The 19,614-nt window shown below is 47.4% G+C and overlaps 1 protein-coding gene across 3 annotated transcripts in view; it reads right to left on the reverse strand.

The window, feature by feature from the left end:
- DENND6A (DENN domain containing 6A) overlaps nt 1–15,459 on the reverse strand; it is a 67,568-nt gene extending 52,109 nt beyond the window's left edge. For 2 of the 3 annotated variants that reach the window (XR_008844932.1, XM_056524437.1), the window contains exon 1: nt 15,054–15,459. Coding sequence is in view for 2 of the 3 variants with exons in the window: in XM_056524437.1 (XP_056380412.1) it covers nt 15,054–15,197 (144 nt within the window). In the remaining variant the exon portion in view is untranslated. Of the gene's footprint in view, nt 1–3,174; nt 3,207–6,228; nt 6,455–15,053 lie in introns of all 3 variants that reach the window. The other variant, XM_056524438.1, reaches the window with a different exon arrangement.
- Between the last annotated feature and the right edge of the window lie 4,155 nt (nt 15,460–19,614).

The raw sequence follows: 19,614 nt of genomic DNA on the forward strand, positions 1-19,614 counted from the left end.
GAGAAAACCCCCTGAACTACAGAACTTCCTGCCCAACAAACAGGTAAGAAAAACACATACATGCTGCCAAAACATATAACACATGTATATTGCAAAAAAACTAAACTTACAAAGAAGATGCCATATAGTCAGAAAAATTTACCACCGGAGTACGCCTTTAAAGCTCATTGTAACCAAGAAATGAGGAGAGGGGTTCACATTACCCAATGAGTGAGGGAGACCCCAACATGAACAACATGTCGCAAATCCCAAAGCAGTTACAGGGACTAGTCCTTAGTGTACCTGCATGTATCAATTCCGTATGTACATGCATACAGTGAAGCCTCTCTAAAAGACCACCCCATATACAGACCAGATCCTGTATGGTATTTCAGGGAACTAAAAACTTTCTAGACACTTACCCCCTAACTACAGGATAGGGGATAAATATGTGATTGTGGGGGTCTGACCACAGGGACGCCTCACAATTTCCTGGCTACTTACAAGTTCTCAGCACGTGCCGGAATGCACCTAGGATGGGTAAGTAGTTGGGGCTCCTTACAAGAGATTGCAGGGGTCCTGGCAGGCGGAACCCTTGTGATCAGACACATCCACTAAACTGTACAAAGGAGAGAAGTGCCTGATAAAAATGTAGTTCCCTGGACAACCCCTTTAAAGATTATACATAGCTGCCATTTTCTTTAAGACCACTTGACAATGCAATTTTGGATGGTCTTCTTAAAGGGGTACTCTGCTGCAAAGGATAGGGGATAAGATGTCTGATCGCGGGGATCCTGCTGCTGGGGAACCCAGCAATCTCCAGGCCTGTACCGGCAGCATCCAGAACACGGAAGCGTGAAGCTTCCGCGTTTGTAACGTCACGCCACACCCCCTTCAATCATGTCTATGGGGGGGTGTGATGGCTAGTACGTAGCTTTATCTATGTGCTCTGTTTGTTGCTTGCTTTTGCTGTTTGTGTTTTTTCTTTCTTTTAGGTCTGAGGATACATCACTGCGGTCTGCAGCTCCAAAACCCGAACAGACCATTTGATTATCTCTTATATGAGCAGAGTCTAGTATTGTTTATTTATCTATGTACTTGCTTTATTTGCTGCCTATATGTTTTATATGCTGCTCACACAACTTTTTGCACTATAGCGACCACAACCATCTTTTTACCCCTGATGAACCGTATGTTACTGTAAATTACCCAGTTACGGGGAAACGCGTCGGGTGAGGATGTACTATTGGGGATTGTCCCTACAAATATCGCACTTTGTGTATTGACTGTTAATTACTGTTTTTATGGGGATTTATATACTGTATTCTGTAATATGTTATTTGTAATAAAATGAAGATATTTTAGCAATTGGAGATTTTGATTTGTTAGTGTGAGCTACCTATAATTTATCTATATATCAGTGATTTGGTGTACGTAGTCATCACGCCTCCTCCTATTGACATTAATCGAGGGAACGTGGCTGCTGTAGTCACCATTCACGTGGCGGAGCATGACTGGGATTCCATCCTGCAGATAACGGGGGTCCCCAGTGGTGGGACCCCCATGATCAGACATCTTATCCAGGGAATAAGATGTTAAGATGTTTTTCGGCAGAGTACCCCTTTAAAGAGGATTCACCATTTCTCCTGAATAGCCCCCCACCCCCCCCAAAAAAATAATAATATGGGGTGGTGTTTGGGGGGTGTCAAAGAAATGTGCATCACAGAGGCCAAGTTGCCAATGAGAGATGAGTATAGAGAAAGTAGAAAAGGCATGGGTCACCTAGTATGCCACAACAAAGTACAATAAACAGTACAAAACAAGCCACAAAAGGAACAGAAAAAGGTCAAAGCTGTATTAACAGGTAAGTAAGGTGCAGACTGTGAATCAGTCAATTGAAAATACACATTTGACTGCTAAAATAATATATATTTTTCACAAAAAAAAAGTACTAATAAAATAAAATGCAGGTCAGTCACAGGGCCCGGCCCCTTGCTTAGGGAGAAATACTAATATTTGCCTAGTTGGCCTGTCTGCTACGTGTCTTGTAAACAGCTGAGTAACTAAGAAATAGGTCTTGTTTCCATTATACGAAACTAAAGAAGCCAGATAGAAGCAAAACAAAGACCTATTCAAAATGTCCGATATAAGAAATTTGCACATTGTTGCTTCCTTTTCCTACCTGAATCACACTTCAACCCAAAACAATACAGTGGTCCCTCAACATACAATGGTAATCCGTTCCAAATGGACCATCGTTTGTAGAAACCATCGTATGTTGAGGGATCCGGGCAATGTAAAGTATAGGACAGTGGTCTACAACCTGCGGACCTCCAGATGTTGCAAAACTACAACACCCAGCATGCCCGGACAGCCGTTGGCTGTCCGGGCATGCTGGGTGTTGTAGTTTTGCAACATCTGGAGGTCCGCAGGTTGTAGACCACTGTTAGAGGAAGTTGTACTCACCTGTCCCCTCCGCTCCGGACCGTCACTGCTTGTCACCGCTGCCCGGGAAGTCTCCGTCCATCGCTGTCACCGCGTCCCCGAGGTATCCCCAATGCTCCGGCAAGGCCTCTGCTTCTCCGGCATCCTCGCTCTCCGTCGCTGCCATCACGTCACTACGCACGCCGCTCCTATTGGATGACGGGACGGCGTGCGCAGAGACGTGATGACGACGATTGAGAGCGCCGACAATGCAGGGGATCCCGAAGAGGACGCGCCGGAGCCCCGAGGACAGGTGAGTGACCATCGTCGGAGCTCATGGGGCACCTTAAACAGCTATACGGTGGCAGCTGAAGCAGTCTGCGTTGCTGGATAGCCGTTTATGCGATGGCCCCGACATAAAAAAGCATCGTATGTTGAAATGATCGTATGTCGGGGCCATCGTAGGTCGAGGGGTCACTGTACAATACTTTCTACAGTTTTCTTCTATACTTACATGGTCATTGTTCAATTTGACAAACTTTGTATAAAATACAAAAGTACAAGAAAATATAGGAATATAAAGGTTTTCCGTCATGCACGCTAAATGCAGATTAAAAGGGGGTGTGAACGTGCTGTGGAGCAGAACACGTTTCTATGTCTATTACTTTCCTGTGTTTGTCTTGTATACAAACAGTAACCACAACAGCAGTGGCCACTTCCCAATTGGTAAGACATAAAAAATACCGCACAAAATACCCAATATGTACACACCACATGTGCCAAATCTTCAATCATTTCACCATCTGCCAGGAAAAGGAGGCAAGAAGTAAGACTTGATTCATTTCTAGCCCTTTGTCTTGTTCTAAAATAAACTGGGGCAAGTAAGGCTGCATTCACACCACGTTTTTGCAATACACTTCCCGTATGTGGTTTTTGATGAACGGATTCCTCAAAACTGGACTAAACTGTATCAAAAAGTGTGGACAAATTTTAACCCGTATACAGTTAAAAACCGTATGCGGTTTAAAAAATTTTGTCCGGTTGCATCCGTTTTCTAAGAAAAAAACGTATACGTTTTTAACTTTTCACTCCATTATGAATAAAGTAGGGCTGGGCGGTATACCGGTTCATACCGAATAACGACATTTTTTGTGCTGCACGATATGAATTTTAACCCCATACCGCAATACCAGTTGGGCCCCTCCCCCTCGGGAATGAATTAATAATCAGCCGCAGCGCGCTGTCCCCACATCGGGGAACTAATCATATGTGACCCGCGAGCGATGTTCTGCGCCCCCCCCCCCCCCCAAATAATTATTAGCCCAGCGCTGCGCTGTTCCCATCGGGGTACTAATAACATATCACCCACAGGCGCTGCCCTCCTCGTCCTCCTGTTTGTTGCGGCCGCCGGCGCTGACACTCTATATCAGTGGTCTTCAACCTCCAGATGTTGCAAAACTACAACTCCCAGCATGCCCGGACAGCCAACGGCTGTCTGGGCATGCTGGGAATTGTAGTTTTGCAACATCTGGAGGTCCACAGGTTGAAGACCACTGCTCTATACTGTATCCCTATGCCTGGGCTGCAAAAGGTAAACAAAATAAACTTTAACTCGCCTTCCCCGTCCGTTCGGACAAGCTTCCTAGGGAATGGAACGTCAGAGATCTGTCAGCCTATCACCTGCCGCAGTGATGTTCCACCTCGGTCGGTGATAGGTTGAGCCCACTGTCATGTAAGGAACTCTGGCCGGCTTCTTACATGACAGTGGGCTCAGCCTATCACCGGCCGAGGCGGAACATCGCTGCGGCAGGTGATAGGCTGAAGGCTGTCCAAGGTTCACGTACCCAGCGTAAGGCCAACGTGGGAACATGCGTTAGTTTATTTTTGTTTATCTTTTGCAGCCCGGGCATAGGGATACAGTATAGAGTGTCATCGCCAGCAGCCGCAACAAACAGGAGGACTAAGAGGCAGCACTTGCGGGTGATATGTGAGTATTTACCCTGATGGGGACAGCGCAGCGCTGGGCTAATAATTTTCTTTGGGGGGGGGGGGGGGGGGGGGGGAGGATACCGTTATATACCGTGGAACCGCCATAAGTTACACGAATACCTCGATAAACATATTTGGCCATTCCGGTACCCTTATACAGTTTAATACGGTTTTTTACCCGGACCAAAAACCTTGTTAGACTATGGTTTTGGGTATGGCAAAAAAAAATGACAAAACCGTACAAGATGCAAAACAGATGCATCATTTGGCATACGCTTTTCAATGGAGAGTCAATGCATACGGTTTTCAATACGGTTCTGTACGGTTTTCACATTGAAAACGTATACGGGAACTGTATTGCAAAAATGTGGTGTGAATGCAGCCTAACAGATCTAAGTCAAAGCTGAGCCCCATTCATTAGAGTTGAGCGAACTTACAGTAAATTGGCTCGTAGCGAACCTTGCAGCTCGGCTGTTGATTATTTTAGTCTGTGTGAATTAGTTCAGCTTTCCAAGAGCTCTGGTTGCCTGGAAAAGTCCGGGATGACAGTCTTAAATCTCCTAGGTCTGTAGTCACCTTTTCCAAGCAACTGGAGCCCTTGGAAAGCTGAACTAATTTATGCAGACTAAAGTAATCAACAGCCGAGCTGTGAGGTTCGCTACGAGCCAATTTACTGTAAGTTCGCTCAACCCTAATGAAGATGTGCACTGTCTCCATAAATGTGACAATCACTGTACGACACGTTTACCGGTATTAAAGGGGTTATCCAGGAAAAAACTTTTTTTTATATCAACTGGCTCCAGAAAGTTAAACAGATTTGTAAATTACTTTTATTAAAAAATCTTAATCCTTTCAGTACTTATGAGTTTCTGAAGTCTAAGTGCTTTCTGTCTAAGTGCTCTCTGATGACACGTGTCTCAGGAACCGCCCAGTTTAGAAGAGGTTTGCTATGGGGATTTGCTTCTAAACTGGGCGTTTCCCGAGACACGTGTCATCAGAGAGGATTTACACAGAAAAGAACAACCTTAACTTCAGAAGTTCATAAGTACTGAAAGGATTAAGATTTTTTTAATACAAGTAATTTACAAATCTGTTTAACTTTCTGGAGCCAGTTGATCTATATATAAAAAAAAAAAAATAATAAAAAAAAAAGTTTTTTCCTGGATAACCCCTTTAATAATCCCCACTCCAAAAAAAGAAAAAAAAAAACCTACCGTAGATGCAAAATCTATAGAGAAAAAAGATTACCAAGTAGGCTGGGTTCACACTACGTTTTTGCCATACTGTTTTCAATCCGTTTTTCTAAAGAAAACCGTATGGCAAAATAACGGATGGAACAGTATGGAAAAAAGTAAACCGTATGCGTTTTTAAACAGTATACTGTTTTTAAAAGTGCATACAGTTCCGTCAGTTTTCATCGAAAAAACCCCCATACGTTTTTGAAAATTTTGTCCATTTTTTATGGGAGGGGTCTTGGGTGGGGACTTTAGGATTCAAATGCGCCATACTGTTCCATCAGTTTTTTTGCCATACGGTTTTCTTTAGAAAAACGGATTGAAAACAGTATGGCAAAAAACGTAATGTGAACCCAGCCTAAAATAAAAGGTCCTCTTTTTTCAAACTTCATTAAAAACGTTCCGATGCTAGGGTAGGGAGACGCGACAGCGTCTCCCTACCCTAGCATCGGAACGTTTTTAATGAAGTTTGAATAAAGAGGACCTTTTATTTTACTGGGTAAGTTCGATCTTTCTTTTTTCTCTATAGATTTTGCTATCATTGGTCGGCTCGATATACAGATACAGCGGTCACTTACATACACGGACCTGCACTTCCTACCTGCACTTCCATGTAAGTCCATAGCTCCGGGATTTTTGCAATGGTGCCTGCCGGGTCTTTCTCAACCTAAGTGTTTTTAATAAAATAGATGCCACTTCACACTACACAGCAGAATTGGTTAGTTTTGACCGATTTGATTCCCTTTCTAATAGTGACATTGGGCAGGTGGCAGCTGCAGAAATGGCTCCGGGCGGAATCCCTTCTATCGTGACTGGTAAGTATTTATCTGTTGCCAAGGACAAGAAACCACAAACATGTCAGGAATCAGAACAGTTAGTTCTTGGCATCACTGTCTGAGAGTTAAGGAAAAGTCATATGAAATTCATCACAAAGAATAGAGAATCATGAAGGTCAAGTATACAGAGATGTCAGTCCTCAGCACATGCCTCCAATATCCCATCCATATTACTGTATTAGAGACATTCTGCTGTCAGTTACTATAGGACCATACAACACATGAGAATGAGAAGATAGCAGAAAAGATGTGTTGTAACCGGCACTACCGTGAAATGCTGAGCAACGAAATGAGCAGACGGCCAATGCTACCGGAATCCACACGAACAGGCTCAGGAGGTGCTACGGGTGATACAAGTCCATGCAATGCGAAAGAAAGAAGACTCGGCGACTCACCATGCCGCAGCAAACTTCTCTTTATTCCGAGAGGTACGTCAGGGTACACATAAGGGCAAGGGAGGGCAGGGAGAGAGGCAGGGGGTGCTGGTAGGACTGCACGATCATGCCGATTTCGTGCCGATCATATTGCATGTAGCTTGAGGAAGAGCCAGGTGCCTCTCTCCCTGCCCTTGTGTGTACCCTGACGTACCTCTCGGAATAAAGACAGAAAAAAGCACAACCAGCTCACCCCGCCGGGCAGATGGAGCACGGACTCAGGTGCTGGGCAACAACGAAGCACATAGAAAACGAAGAGTAGAATCCAGCTCTTGGTGCAAATAAAATCCACTTTATTCGATAAAGAGAGACACAGGAAAACAGGAAGTTAACGCGTTTCAAGCGTAGAGTGCTCTTAGTCATACAATGTCTCAGAATAAAGATGTTGCATTACATTCTATTAAAAGGCTATCAGGCGAAATGAGTTTTCAAGCCACTAACACTTACCGTATATACTCGAGTATAAGCCGAGGCCCCTAATTTCTCCCCAAAAACCCAGGAAAAGTTATTGACTCGACTATAAGCCTAGGGTGGGAAATGCATCATCCCCCCCCCCCCATGTCATCATCCAGACCCTCGTCATTAACACCCTCTTCATCATCACCCTGTCATCATCCCCCCCCCCTTCATCATCATCACCCCCCCCCCCCCCCTTCATCATCATGCGCAGGGATGTCCCTGTGCGTAGTCATCGAGGCAACGTCACTAGTCCGGGGCCAACCCGGAGCGGAGAAGAGGACCTCCCGGTGAAGATAGACAGCCCGGAACAATTAACCCTCCCCACCGGACGGTCCCTGCAGCATAGATGGTCCTGACCAGCTCACCCTTCCTTCCCACCAAGGGGAGGGGAGTAGAAAACTTAAAAGGGGGGGGTCTGGATGATGACGAAAGCAGCAGTGGTCTTCAACCTGCGGACCTCCAGATGTTTCAAAACTACAACTCGCAGCATGACCGAACAGCCGATGGCTGTCCGGGCATGCTGGGAGTTGTAGTTTTTTAACATCTGGAGGTCCGCAGGTTGAAGACCACTGAGAAGGGATTGACAGGCGGAGAGTTCACTCGAGTACAAGCCGAGGGGGGCATTTTCAGCACGAAAAATTGTGCTGAAAAACTCGGCTTATACTCAAGTATATACGGTATTCTCTATCCACATCATAGGTGATAAGTGTATGATCATGGAGGGTCTGACTGTTGGCACCCAACCCATATGAACTCAAGATCAGCGTTCTGAGCCGCCCGTCAGAATGGAGCGGTGGTCATGCATGTGATCTGCTGTCCTATTCATTTCTATAGGAGAAGCCATTTTTATTTACATTCAGCATGTACACCTGGAGCCGAGGGTGTACATAACATAGTACCATGAAGCTGCTATGGTATGATAGTTGATAGAGATATATATACATGTATATAAAAATTTTGTTTCCTGGATAACCCCTTTAATTCTTCTATGTACACCACTGGTAGAATAACTCCAAAAGTGCATTCTAATGGTGTCCATTGCCAGACAGACACCAAAAGAATGTAATTGTGACCATTGTATGTACATAAGACGGTTGTCCAGTCCAGTAAAAAGACAAATCCAATCTAAATTTATAGCGGTTTATTATTTTTGTTTTTTATTAAACATGGTAGCCCATGGGTGACGGACACTACAGTCTGGGATCCATTAAACGCATACGTCACAGGGTTTTCAAAAGCTTCTCATGACATACGTATGAGACCAATAGCCTATGCATAAAAGAGATGCATTAAACCCAAGTCTAACTATACCGTCCATCACGGTCACAGAGTTGTATATTGTATCGTTCTCAGAAGTGGAGGAATTTTACAGAGTATATGTGGGAGCTGCGGAAATAATTCCATAACATTAGAAAGCTACAGAAAGAAAAAGCTACAGCAATGGCAGAAGAGGCCTTCAGTGGGACAGCTGGGAACTTTCACAAGACATACTGAAGCTGCTGACCGCCACAGAGAGGTCCCATGAGGAAACCCCTTTCCATTTGTCCCAGGAATAAAGGCGTCATGAAGAGAGACTTCCCTTCACCTATTAATTCAAGTAGAAAACCTCCATACATCAGACCCACCAAGTTCTACTGCATTTTCCCTAAATGTGCGGCCACCATAGAAACCGATCACCAAGGGAGCCGTATTTTAAAGAGTGGTCAGCTCGGAAATTCCAGTGCAGCAGAGTCCCATTGATTCAGTCGGTTTAGACAACCGTTATTGACTTTTTCCCTGGAAAAATTGACAGGGTCTACTGCAAATGTGTAAGCGCTGCGGCCTTCACTCCCTATTAGGCACAGCTCCATTCATTGGGTAGTTGATGCAGCTGATATTGCAGCTTGTCCTATTAAAGTCAATGAGATGAACTGCAATACTAGGTACAGCCACTATATAGTTCTATGGCAAGAGATGAAACAAGAGCCTAATGCAGTGTTTTCCAAACAGTTTGTCTCAAGCGGTTGAAAAACTACAAGATTTAGCATGCCAAAGGCTGTCCGGGCATGCTGGGAGCTGTAGTTTTTGCAACAGCTGGAGGCACACAGTTTGGAAAACACTGGCCTAATTGGTCTGGATCCCACATCTGCTTTCTAAAGATTTTAAAAAAGGGTATTCCAGGACTTTATTCTTTAGCTATGAGACCATGATGACAATTTATAATAATGTATAATATGCTTCTATTACCATTTTCATGGACAAGACGCACTCCCAGGAAATGCTTTGGCGCAAGTCCTTATTTTACTGATGTCTCTGACCTTTTCCAGCATTCCATGCAGCCAGAGACAACATGTCATAAGGCACAGAGTCCAGGGGCATGGCTATGCTGCAGTGGGGGGTGGATAGCAGGGTGGAAGGGATTTACAGAAGTAATGCTATCTAACCACCCACCTCAACATAGCTATGCCTCCTAGAGACCATGTGACTTATTACATATTTTCTCTGGCTGCATGGAATGCTGGGAAAAGTCAGAGAAAAGTAATCTTGTACTACAACACTTCTATGTGAGGGTCCCGTACATGAAAATGGACAAAGCGATGCAGGAAGGTAATCGAAGTGTATATATTACACAGTATAATGGCATCATAGGCTGAAGAAAAAATATCCTGGAGTACCCCTTTAATTCAATGAGGAGGCAGCTGATGTAAAAGGAAACCTGCTCTCCCCATGGATACCAGAGATGGCATAACCCATCAGGCCTTTACAGCAAACCCTATGGAACTCATAAGCACCCTGGTGTGCCCCTCTGATAGTGTTAGGCTGCATTCACATCACGGTTGCAGCCTACAGCTGCCTGATCAAGCTGGGGGAGGGGAAAACCAAGCGCTCCCGTACCCCAGCCAGACCGGCGCCAAAATCCATTCACTTTAATGAGCCGACTGGAGTCCATTATAAATAAAGTTTCACTTGTTTGATTGAAATTCCAAGAAAAAAAAATGTGCAAAGTCAAAAACCGTATGGTGCAAACCGGATGGAACCGTACGCACACACGGTCCTGTCGGGTTCCCATTGACTCCCATGTTAAAAAAAAAAAAAAAAAAACGTATACAGTTAAATATGGTTTTTCACCGGGACCAAAAACCGTGGTAGACTATGGTTTTGGGTATGGGAAAAAAATAAAACGGACAAAACCGTACAAGACGCAAAACGGATGTATCATTTGGCATACGGTTTTCAATACAGTTCCGTACGGTTTTCACATTGAAAAGGTATTGCAAAAACGTGGTGTGAATGCACCCTGACTCCGGTCGGCTCATTAAAGTGAATGGGTTTTGGCACCGGTTCAGCTGGGGTACGGGAGCGCCTGGTTTTCCCCTTAGGATGGCATCCCATGCCATGTGCATCCCCCATGCTGCCGCCAATCACTGGTGTTGGAAATTCCCCATTATTACAATTCCCTTATGAAGGTGACTAATCTATTCGTATAACATGATGATTAGAATACTTTTTAACCTCTGGACCTTACTCTCTCATCCACCTGAGCAAAGCTTTTTCTTATCGGAGTTGTCAGATTGTAAAGGACCAGAGAACACACTGACTCCCGAATTATACCCATCTGTGATATGAACAGAGCAATTCTACATTCTAAATAAAACGCAAATACGTGAGCTCAGGAGAAGAGCTGGAAACACAACACACACACGCACACACACACACACACACACACACACACACACACACGCACACACACGCCATCGCACCGTAGACTCTGTTCAGGTCTGCACTAGACACCCCTGGTGTCCAATGGACAGGTTGGTCAAAGATAAGACTGAATCCTTGATTTACCTTTCTAGCACAGCGTGGACCCTCTGGAGCAGGCAGACAGGCTCAGTTTGCATGCACAAGCCCCAGGATCCCTTCTGTGTACGACAATAGGTAAGACTCACCCCCACATCCCATGTTCTACCTGGTTTCCCTGCAGCATGAGATAGATTTCACCTAATAGGAGGTGGACGGTAGTTTGCAGGAAAGTGAGACTTTTTTTTTCTGGTGTAAGGGGGTCATTTTTGGTAAATGAAGTGAATACAGAATATGTTAGGAATCACATCACAAGGAGGGAAGCTGTTTGAGATGACAGTAACCATGTAACAAAGCTTGTATACCAATTCTGACAGTACAAGAGTGGCTACTTTTTTGTAATAGTCATTCTGCTCAAGGAGTCCCACTTTTTCCATCTTCACACAAAGTGGATTGACTTTAGAGCAGTGTTTCCCAACCAGGGTGCCTCCAGCTGTGGCCAAACTACCACTCCTAGCATGCCCGGACAGTTAAGGGCTGTCCGGGCATGCTGGGAGTGGTAGTTTGGCCACAGCTGGAGGCACCCTGGTTGGGAAACACTGCCTTACGCCCCTTTCACACTACAGGTACCAGTCCTGTCCTGAAGACAGCCGGCAAAAAAATCCCATTTACGTCAATGGGATTTTTTGACCATCCTTTTGCATCAGTTATGTCCGTTTTTACTAATATCCGCTATTTTTGCCTGCACAAAAGACGGTGCATGCTAGGGATCGACCGATATCAATTTTTTTTAGGGCCGATACCGATACTCTGTGGCGGTTAGGGTCGATGGCCGATAACTTATACCGATATTCCGGTATAAGTTATCGGCTATTTATCCCCCCCCTCCCCGACACCGATGGAGATCACTGATTTAAAGGGGGTGCTTTAAATCAATGAACTGCAGCGGCTTTTGCGGTGCCAGAGACTGGCGCCGCCACCTGCTTCTTTCCCCCTGCCTGAGTCCTATCACCGCCACTAAATAAATAACTAAATAAATAAATAAATAAATTAAAAAAGTAAAAAATCGGACGTTAAAACTTAACATTGAAGTCTATGGGAAACGGATGTTAAAAAAAAATGTAAACAAACATCCGTTATAGTCTGCTTTTTTACCTCCGTTTTTTGCACTGAGCATCCTCAGTACAGCTTTACAAAAAAAAAAAAAAGCATTAAAAACCTGATTAAAAAAAACTGCTGTAACTGGTAATTACAGATAAACAACATCAGGTTTTTTTTTTTTTAAAGAAAAAACCCATTAAAAATAACGGGTGATGTCATCATTTATCATCCGTTATTACATCCGTTTTTTCTTCATCAGTTACTGTTAAAGGAGTTCTCTAAGCTAAAACTTTTAAACCCGCTGTGCCCGGGCTGTAAAACTATACATAATAAACTTTCACTTACCTGCCTACGGTCCCCCATTGTTCTGATATCGCCGCCCATTCTCCAGTCCCAGTCTCTTCCACGCGACGGGACATTGCTGCGGCCGCTGATCGGCTGAGCGCAGAGTGAAGTCACCGACCCGCAGGAAGTGGAAGAGACTGGGACTGGAGAACGGGACGGCGATATCGGAACAACGGGGGATCGTAGGCAGGTAAGTGAAAGTTTATTATGTATAGTTTTACAGCCCGGGCACAGCGAGGGATAAAAGATTCCAGTTGGAGAACTCCTTTAAATAACGGCAGCAAAAAAGCAGGATGATACCTGTAGTGTGAAAGGGGCCTTAGAGGGAGGGACACGTCCCCGGACAGCCACTAACCCTTTGTCCTGCCCTGGATTAGGGTAAATGGAGGAATACCACTACATCTCTCTTTACAGAGCAGCAGCAAATTACAATTCCCTGTGTGTCCTACATTTCCTTTCAGGTCCGATTTGGTGGAACCGACTGTGGGATTCGATGTAGACTGAATAAATTTGCCTTAAATCAAGAAGTCCAAACTCCCACAACCTAATTTTCTCTCACCCCTTTGGAGATTCTAAAATAGGTGTTTCTGAACAGTGTGTCATGTGACCTTCATTCCAGTACAATAAACTACATTACCCATGATCCCTCACAACTCTCCTGTGAGGACTTCGTATACACATCATCACTGCAACTCGTATTTTCCAACCAGGTATAACCCAACAATAGGAGCTCTATTAACCCCCTTATGACCAATTGATGATTCTTTACGGGCATAGGGGGAGATTTATCAAAACCGGAGCAGAGAAAAAGTTGACCAATTGCCCATAGTAACCAGACTGATTTTCTCACTTTTGAAAAGGCCTCTGAAAAATGAAAGAAGCGATCTGATTGGTTGCTATGGGCAACTGGTCAACTTTTCCACTGCACAGGTTTTGATAAATCTGATAAAGGATTTCAGGCAAACGCTTACAGAAGCAAACAATATTCGTGCCCTATATGTGGGGCACAAATACTGACTGGCCGCTGCGATGTCCCCCCTCGGCCAGTGTTACACTCTGGGCCCAAGCATCACAATTTATGTAAAGAAGAGGATCTCAGGGACCAGAGCGGGACACGGAGGCACCACTAGAGTGCCGGAGGTAAGGTTTTTTATACACCGTTAACTGCCAAACCTGTTGTATATAAGAACATGCTTTAAAGCATTGCTGTAATTTAGTAAACCCTCCAACATGTGGTCAAAAGTTTAGATTGCACCAGGTCACAGTCACAAGAACCTCTGCGATCAGGAGTTGTAACCAGAAGACACGTGAAGCAGCACTTATCATCCCATGGAGCCTATCTGCCTCCTCCTGAGGGTCCACGCTGTGCTTGAAAAGTAATTCAAGCCTCCACCACAGAACACAGGCTGCTGGAGTTAGGTGGGAGGAAGAGCAGCTGTACGGGATTAGATACTCCTTGCAGTTGTGTTTTATTGCACTAGAAGAAACCCGTAGAAGAATGAAGGGCTAAACGCAGGGCGCCACACAGGGATGCCGCAGGGCGCCACACAGGGATGCCGCAGGGCGCCACACAGGGATGCCGCAGGGCGCCACACAGGGATGCCGCAGGGCGCCGCACAGGGATGCCACACAGGGATGCCGCAGGGCGCCGCACAGGGATGCCACACAGGGATGCCGCAGGGCGCCGCACAGGGATGCCGCAGGGCGCCACGCAGGGCGCCGCACAGGGATGCCGCAGGGCGCCACGCAGGGCGCCGCACAGGGATGCCGCAGGGCGCCACGCAGGGCGCCGCACAGGGATGCCGCAGGGCGCCACGCAGGGCGCCGCACAGGGATGACGCAGGGCGCCACGCAGGGCGCCGCACAGGGATGACGCAGGGCGCCACGCCGGCGCACAGGGATGACGCAGGGCGCCACGCCGGCGCACAGGGATGACGCAGGGCGCCACGCCGGCGCACAGGGATGACGCAGGGCGCCACGCCGGCGCACAGGGATGACGCAGGGCGCCACGCCGGCGCACAGGGATGACGCAGGGCGCCACGCCGGCGCACAGGGATGACGCAGGGCGCCACGCCGGCGCACAGGGATGACGCAGGGCGCCACGCCGGCGCACAGGGATGACGCAGGGCGCCACGCCGGCGCACAGGGATGACGCAGGGCGCCACGCCGGCGCACAGGGATGACGCAGGGCGCCACGCCGGCGCACAGGGATGACGCAGGGCGCCACGCCGGCGCACAGGGATGACGCAGGGCGCCACGCCGGCGCACAGGGATGACGCAGGGCGCCACAATACGGCACATGGATAATACATGTTACAATGCAGGGGGTCATGCACTTGTCCTTTGTGTGAGGGATCAGACCTCCCTCCCCCAGTATCAGGTGGTCCTCAGCTGTGACACAAGGCCTAGAACAAAAGATCCACAAGCCCATCCAGTAACATTAAAAGTTCTAACACAACTTGTAGACCTCTCACCTCCACAGTCTGGCCCAACTCCAGATCGAAGCCCACCACACAGATACAGTGCAGCCACGACGAGAAGCGGTCCCAGGGAAGACACAGCGGGTCCCCGCAGGGAGTCTGCGCCTCCTCAGCCCCCTCCATCCCCGGCGAAGACATGTCTAGTAGTTGAGAGCCTCCATCCAGCCGTCAATCAATACAACACAGCACGTCATCACACAGCGCCGACAGCGCTGGCGCACACGGATGACGTCACCGGGAAGCGAAGTTAGTGAGGGCAAGAAGTTCCGCCAGGCGATGTTGTTTATAGCAAGTGTCTTGTGTGCAATACATCCCATAGGGTTATTTCTGCATACTAATATCTATTGATATTGCCTCATATAACTGTATATATATCTCACACATATACAGAGAAACCTCTCCAAACACCATCCCCATAGAACAGTGGTCTCTAAACTGTGGACCTCCAGCTGTTGTAAAACTACAACTCCCAGCATGCCTGGATAACCGTTGGCTATCCAGGCATGCTGGAGTTATAGTTTTGCAACAGCTGGAGGTCCACAGTTTAGAGACCACTGCCATAGAAGACCATTTTACAATGCAATGTTATGTGATCTTCACTGTATACACACAGGATTTACTGTAAACACATATTTACTATAGTAGTATGTAATATCTAGCTCTGTGTATATGAGATATTTATTTATTTATATTTATATATATTTAGCGCTTTCTTTGTTTATAGACAGAAGCTGCATGCAGTCAGGACAACATGTACAAGGCTTCACCAAGAGAAAAGCTCACAATACTGAACATTAGTTATTTTGTGGTTGTCATTGTTCTCTTATCTGCTGAAGTACAAAATACATAATATTAAGAATATGTATTAATTAATTTCTTCTATATTCAGTGAAGTTTGGTCCTGATCTAGAGCACAGCCCAGATGGTTTATTTATCAAAAGGCACTCAACAGTACAGAGGGCACCTGTGACTACAGAAGGCACTCCACACTACAGAGGACACTCATGACTATAGAAGGCACTCCACACTACAGAGGACACTCCACAGTACAGAGGACACTCATGACTACAGAAGGCACTCCACACTACAGAGGACACTCCACTCTACAGAGGGCACCCATGACTACAGAAGGCACTCCACACTACAGAGGGCACTCATGACTACAGATGGCACTCCACACTACAGAGGGCACCTGTGACTACAGAAGGCACTCCACACTACAGAGGGCACCCATCACTACAGAAGGCACTCCACAGTACAGAGGGCACCCGTGACTACAGAAGGCACTCCACACTACAGAGGACACTCCACACTACAGAGGACACTCCACACTACAGAGGGCACTCATGACTACAGAAGGCACTCCACACTACAGAGGGCACCCATGACTACAGAAGGCACCCATGACTACAGAAGGCACTCCACACTACAGAGGGCACTCCACACTACAGAGGGCACCCATGACTACAGAAGGCACTCCACACTACAGAGGGCACTCCACACTACAGAGGGCACCCATGACTACAGAAGGCACTCCACACTACAGAGGGCACTCATGACTACAGAAGGCACTCCACACTACAGAGGGCACCCATGACTACAGAGGGCACTCCACACTACAGAGGCCACTCCACACTACAGAGGGCACCCATGACTACAGAAGGCACTCCACACTACAGAGGGCACTCCACACTACAGAGGGAACCCATGACTACAGAAGGCACTCCACACTACAGAGGGCACTCATGACTACAGAAGGCACTCCACACTACAGAGGGCACCCATGACTACAGAAGGCACTCCACACTACAGAGGGCACTCATGACTACAGAAGGCACTCCACACTACAGAGGGCACCCATGACTACAGAGGGCACTCCACACTACAGAGGGCACTCCACACTACAGAGGGCACCCATGACTACAGAAGGCACTCCACACTACAGAGGGCACTCATGACTACAGAAGGCACTCCACTCTACAGAGGACACTCCACTCTACAGAGGGCACCCATGGCTACAGAAGGCACGCCACACTACAGAGGGCACCCATGACTACAAAGGACACTCCACTCTACAGAGGGCACCCATGACTACAGAAGGCACTCCACACTACAGAGGACACTCCACTCTACAGAGGACACTCCACTCTACAGAGGGCACCCATGACTACAGAAGGCACTCCACACTACAGAGGGAACTCCACACTACAGAGGGCACTCCACACTACAGAGGGCACCCATGACTACAGAAGGCACTCCACACTACAGAGGGCACTCATGACTACAAAAGGCACTCCACTCTACAGAGGACACTCCACTCTACAGAGGGCACCCATGACTACAGAAGGCACTCCACACTACAGAGGGCACCCATGACTACAGAGGACACTCCACTCTACAGAGGGCACCCATGACTACAAAGGACACTCCACTCTACAGAGGGCACCCATGACTACAGAAGGCACTCCACACTACAGAGGACACTCCACTCTACAGAGGGCATCCATGACTACAGAAGGCACTCCACACTACAGAGGGAACTCCACACTACAGAGGGCACTCCACACTACATAGGGCACCCATGACTACAGAAGGCACTCCACACTACAGAGGGCACTCATGACTACAGAAGGCACTCCACTCTACAGAGGACACTCCACTCTACAGAGGGCACCCATGACTACAGAAGGCACTCCACACTACAGAGGGCACCCATGACTACAGAAGGCACTCCACACTACAGAGGGCACCCATGACTACAGAAGGCACTCCACACTACAGAGGGCACTCCACACTACAGAGGGCACTCCACACTACAGAGGGCACCCATGACTACAGAGGACGCTCCACTCTACAGAGGGCACCCATGACTACAAAGGACACTCCACTCTACAGAGGGCACCCATGACTACAGAAGGCACTCCACACTACAGAGGACACTCCACTCTACAGAGGACACTCCACTCTACAGAGGGCATCCATGACTACAGAAGACACTCCACACTACAGAGGGACTCCACACTACAGAGGGCACTCCACACTACATAGGGCACCCATGACTACAGAAGGCACTCCACACTACAGAGGGCACTCATGACTACAGAAGGCACTCCACTCTACAGAGGACACTCCACTCTACAGAGGGCACCCATGACTACAGAGGACGCTCCACTCTACAGAGGGCACCCATGACTACAAAGGACACTCCACTCTACAGAGGGCACCCATGACTACAGAAGGCACTCCACACTACAGAGGACACTCCACTCTACAGAGGACACTCCACTCTACAGAGGGCATTCATGACTACAGAAGGCACTCCCCACTACAGAGGGCACTCCACACTACAGAGGGCACTCATGACTACAGAAGGCACTCCACACTACAGAGGGCACCCATGACTACAGAAGGCACTCCACACTACAGAGGGCACCCATGACTACAGAAAGCACTCCACACTACAGAGGGCACTCCACACTACAGAGGGCACTCCACACTACAGAGGGCACCCATGACTACAGAAGGTACTCCACTCTTCAGAGGGCACCCATGACTACAGAAGGCACTCCACAGTACAGAGGGCACCCATGACTACAGAAGGCACTCTACACTACAGAGGGCACTCATGACTACAGAAGGCACTCATGACTACAGAAGGCACTCATGACTACAGAAGGCACTCCACACTACAGAGGGCACCCATGACTACAGAAGGCACTCCACACTACAGAGGGCACCCATGACTACAGAAGGCACTCCACACTACAGAGGGCACCCATGACTACAGAAGGTACTCCACTCTACAGAGGGCACCCATGACTACAGAAGGCACTCCACAGTACAGAGGGCACCCATGACTACAGAAGGCACTTCAGTCTACAGAGAGCACTTATGTCTACAGAAGGCACTCCACACTACAGAGGGCACTCATGACTACAGAAGGCACTCCACACTATAGAGGGCACTCATAACTACAGAAGGCACTCCACACTACAGAGGGAACTCATGACTACAGAAGGCACTCCACACTACAGAGGGCACTCATGACTACAGAAGGCGCTCCACACTACAGAGGGCACCCATGACTACAGAGGGCACTCCACACTACAGAGGGCACTCATGACTACAGAAGGCACTCCACACTACAGAGGGCACCCATGACTACAGAGGGCACTCCACACTACAGAGGGCACTCATGACTACAGAAGGCACTCCACACTACAGAGGGCACTCATGATTACAGAAGGCATTGACTTCAATGGGAAGCAAAATCTGCTGAAGCAAATCTGCAGCAAAAAAATATGCATGTGTAAATGCATCCTTAGCAGGTATCACCTAGTGATTGAGAAGAAAAAGTTCAAGGCCCGTCAATTGTGAAGAGTGTAACTGAACGTACCACTTCTTTCACTCCAACCAAAAAGCATCCAATGCTGGGCAGGAAAACATGGTACGTGTGCAGGGGATCCTATGCCTGGCCACATCTCCAGCATGCTGGGGAAACCTGAAGAAAAAATTGTGTAAACGCATCGGGACCATATACCAGCCCAATAAAAGT

This window comes from Hyla sarda, chromosome 6 (assembly GCF_029499605.1).
Source record: "Hyla sarda isolate aHylSar1 chromosome 6, aHylSar1.hap1, whole genome shotgun sequence".
NCBI classification, from domain to species: domain Eukaryota; kingdom Metazoa; phylum Chordata; class Amphibia; order Anura; family Hylidae; genus Hyla; species Hyla sarda.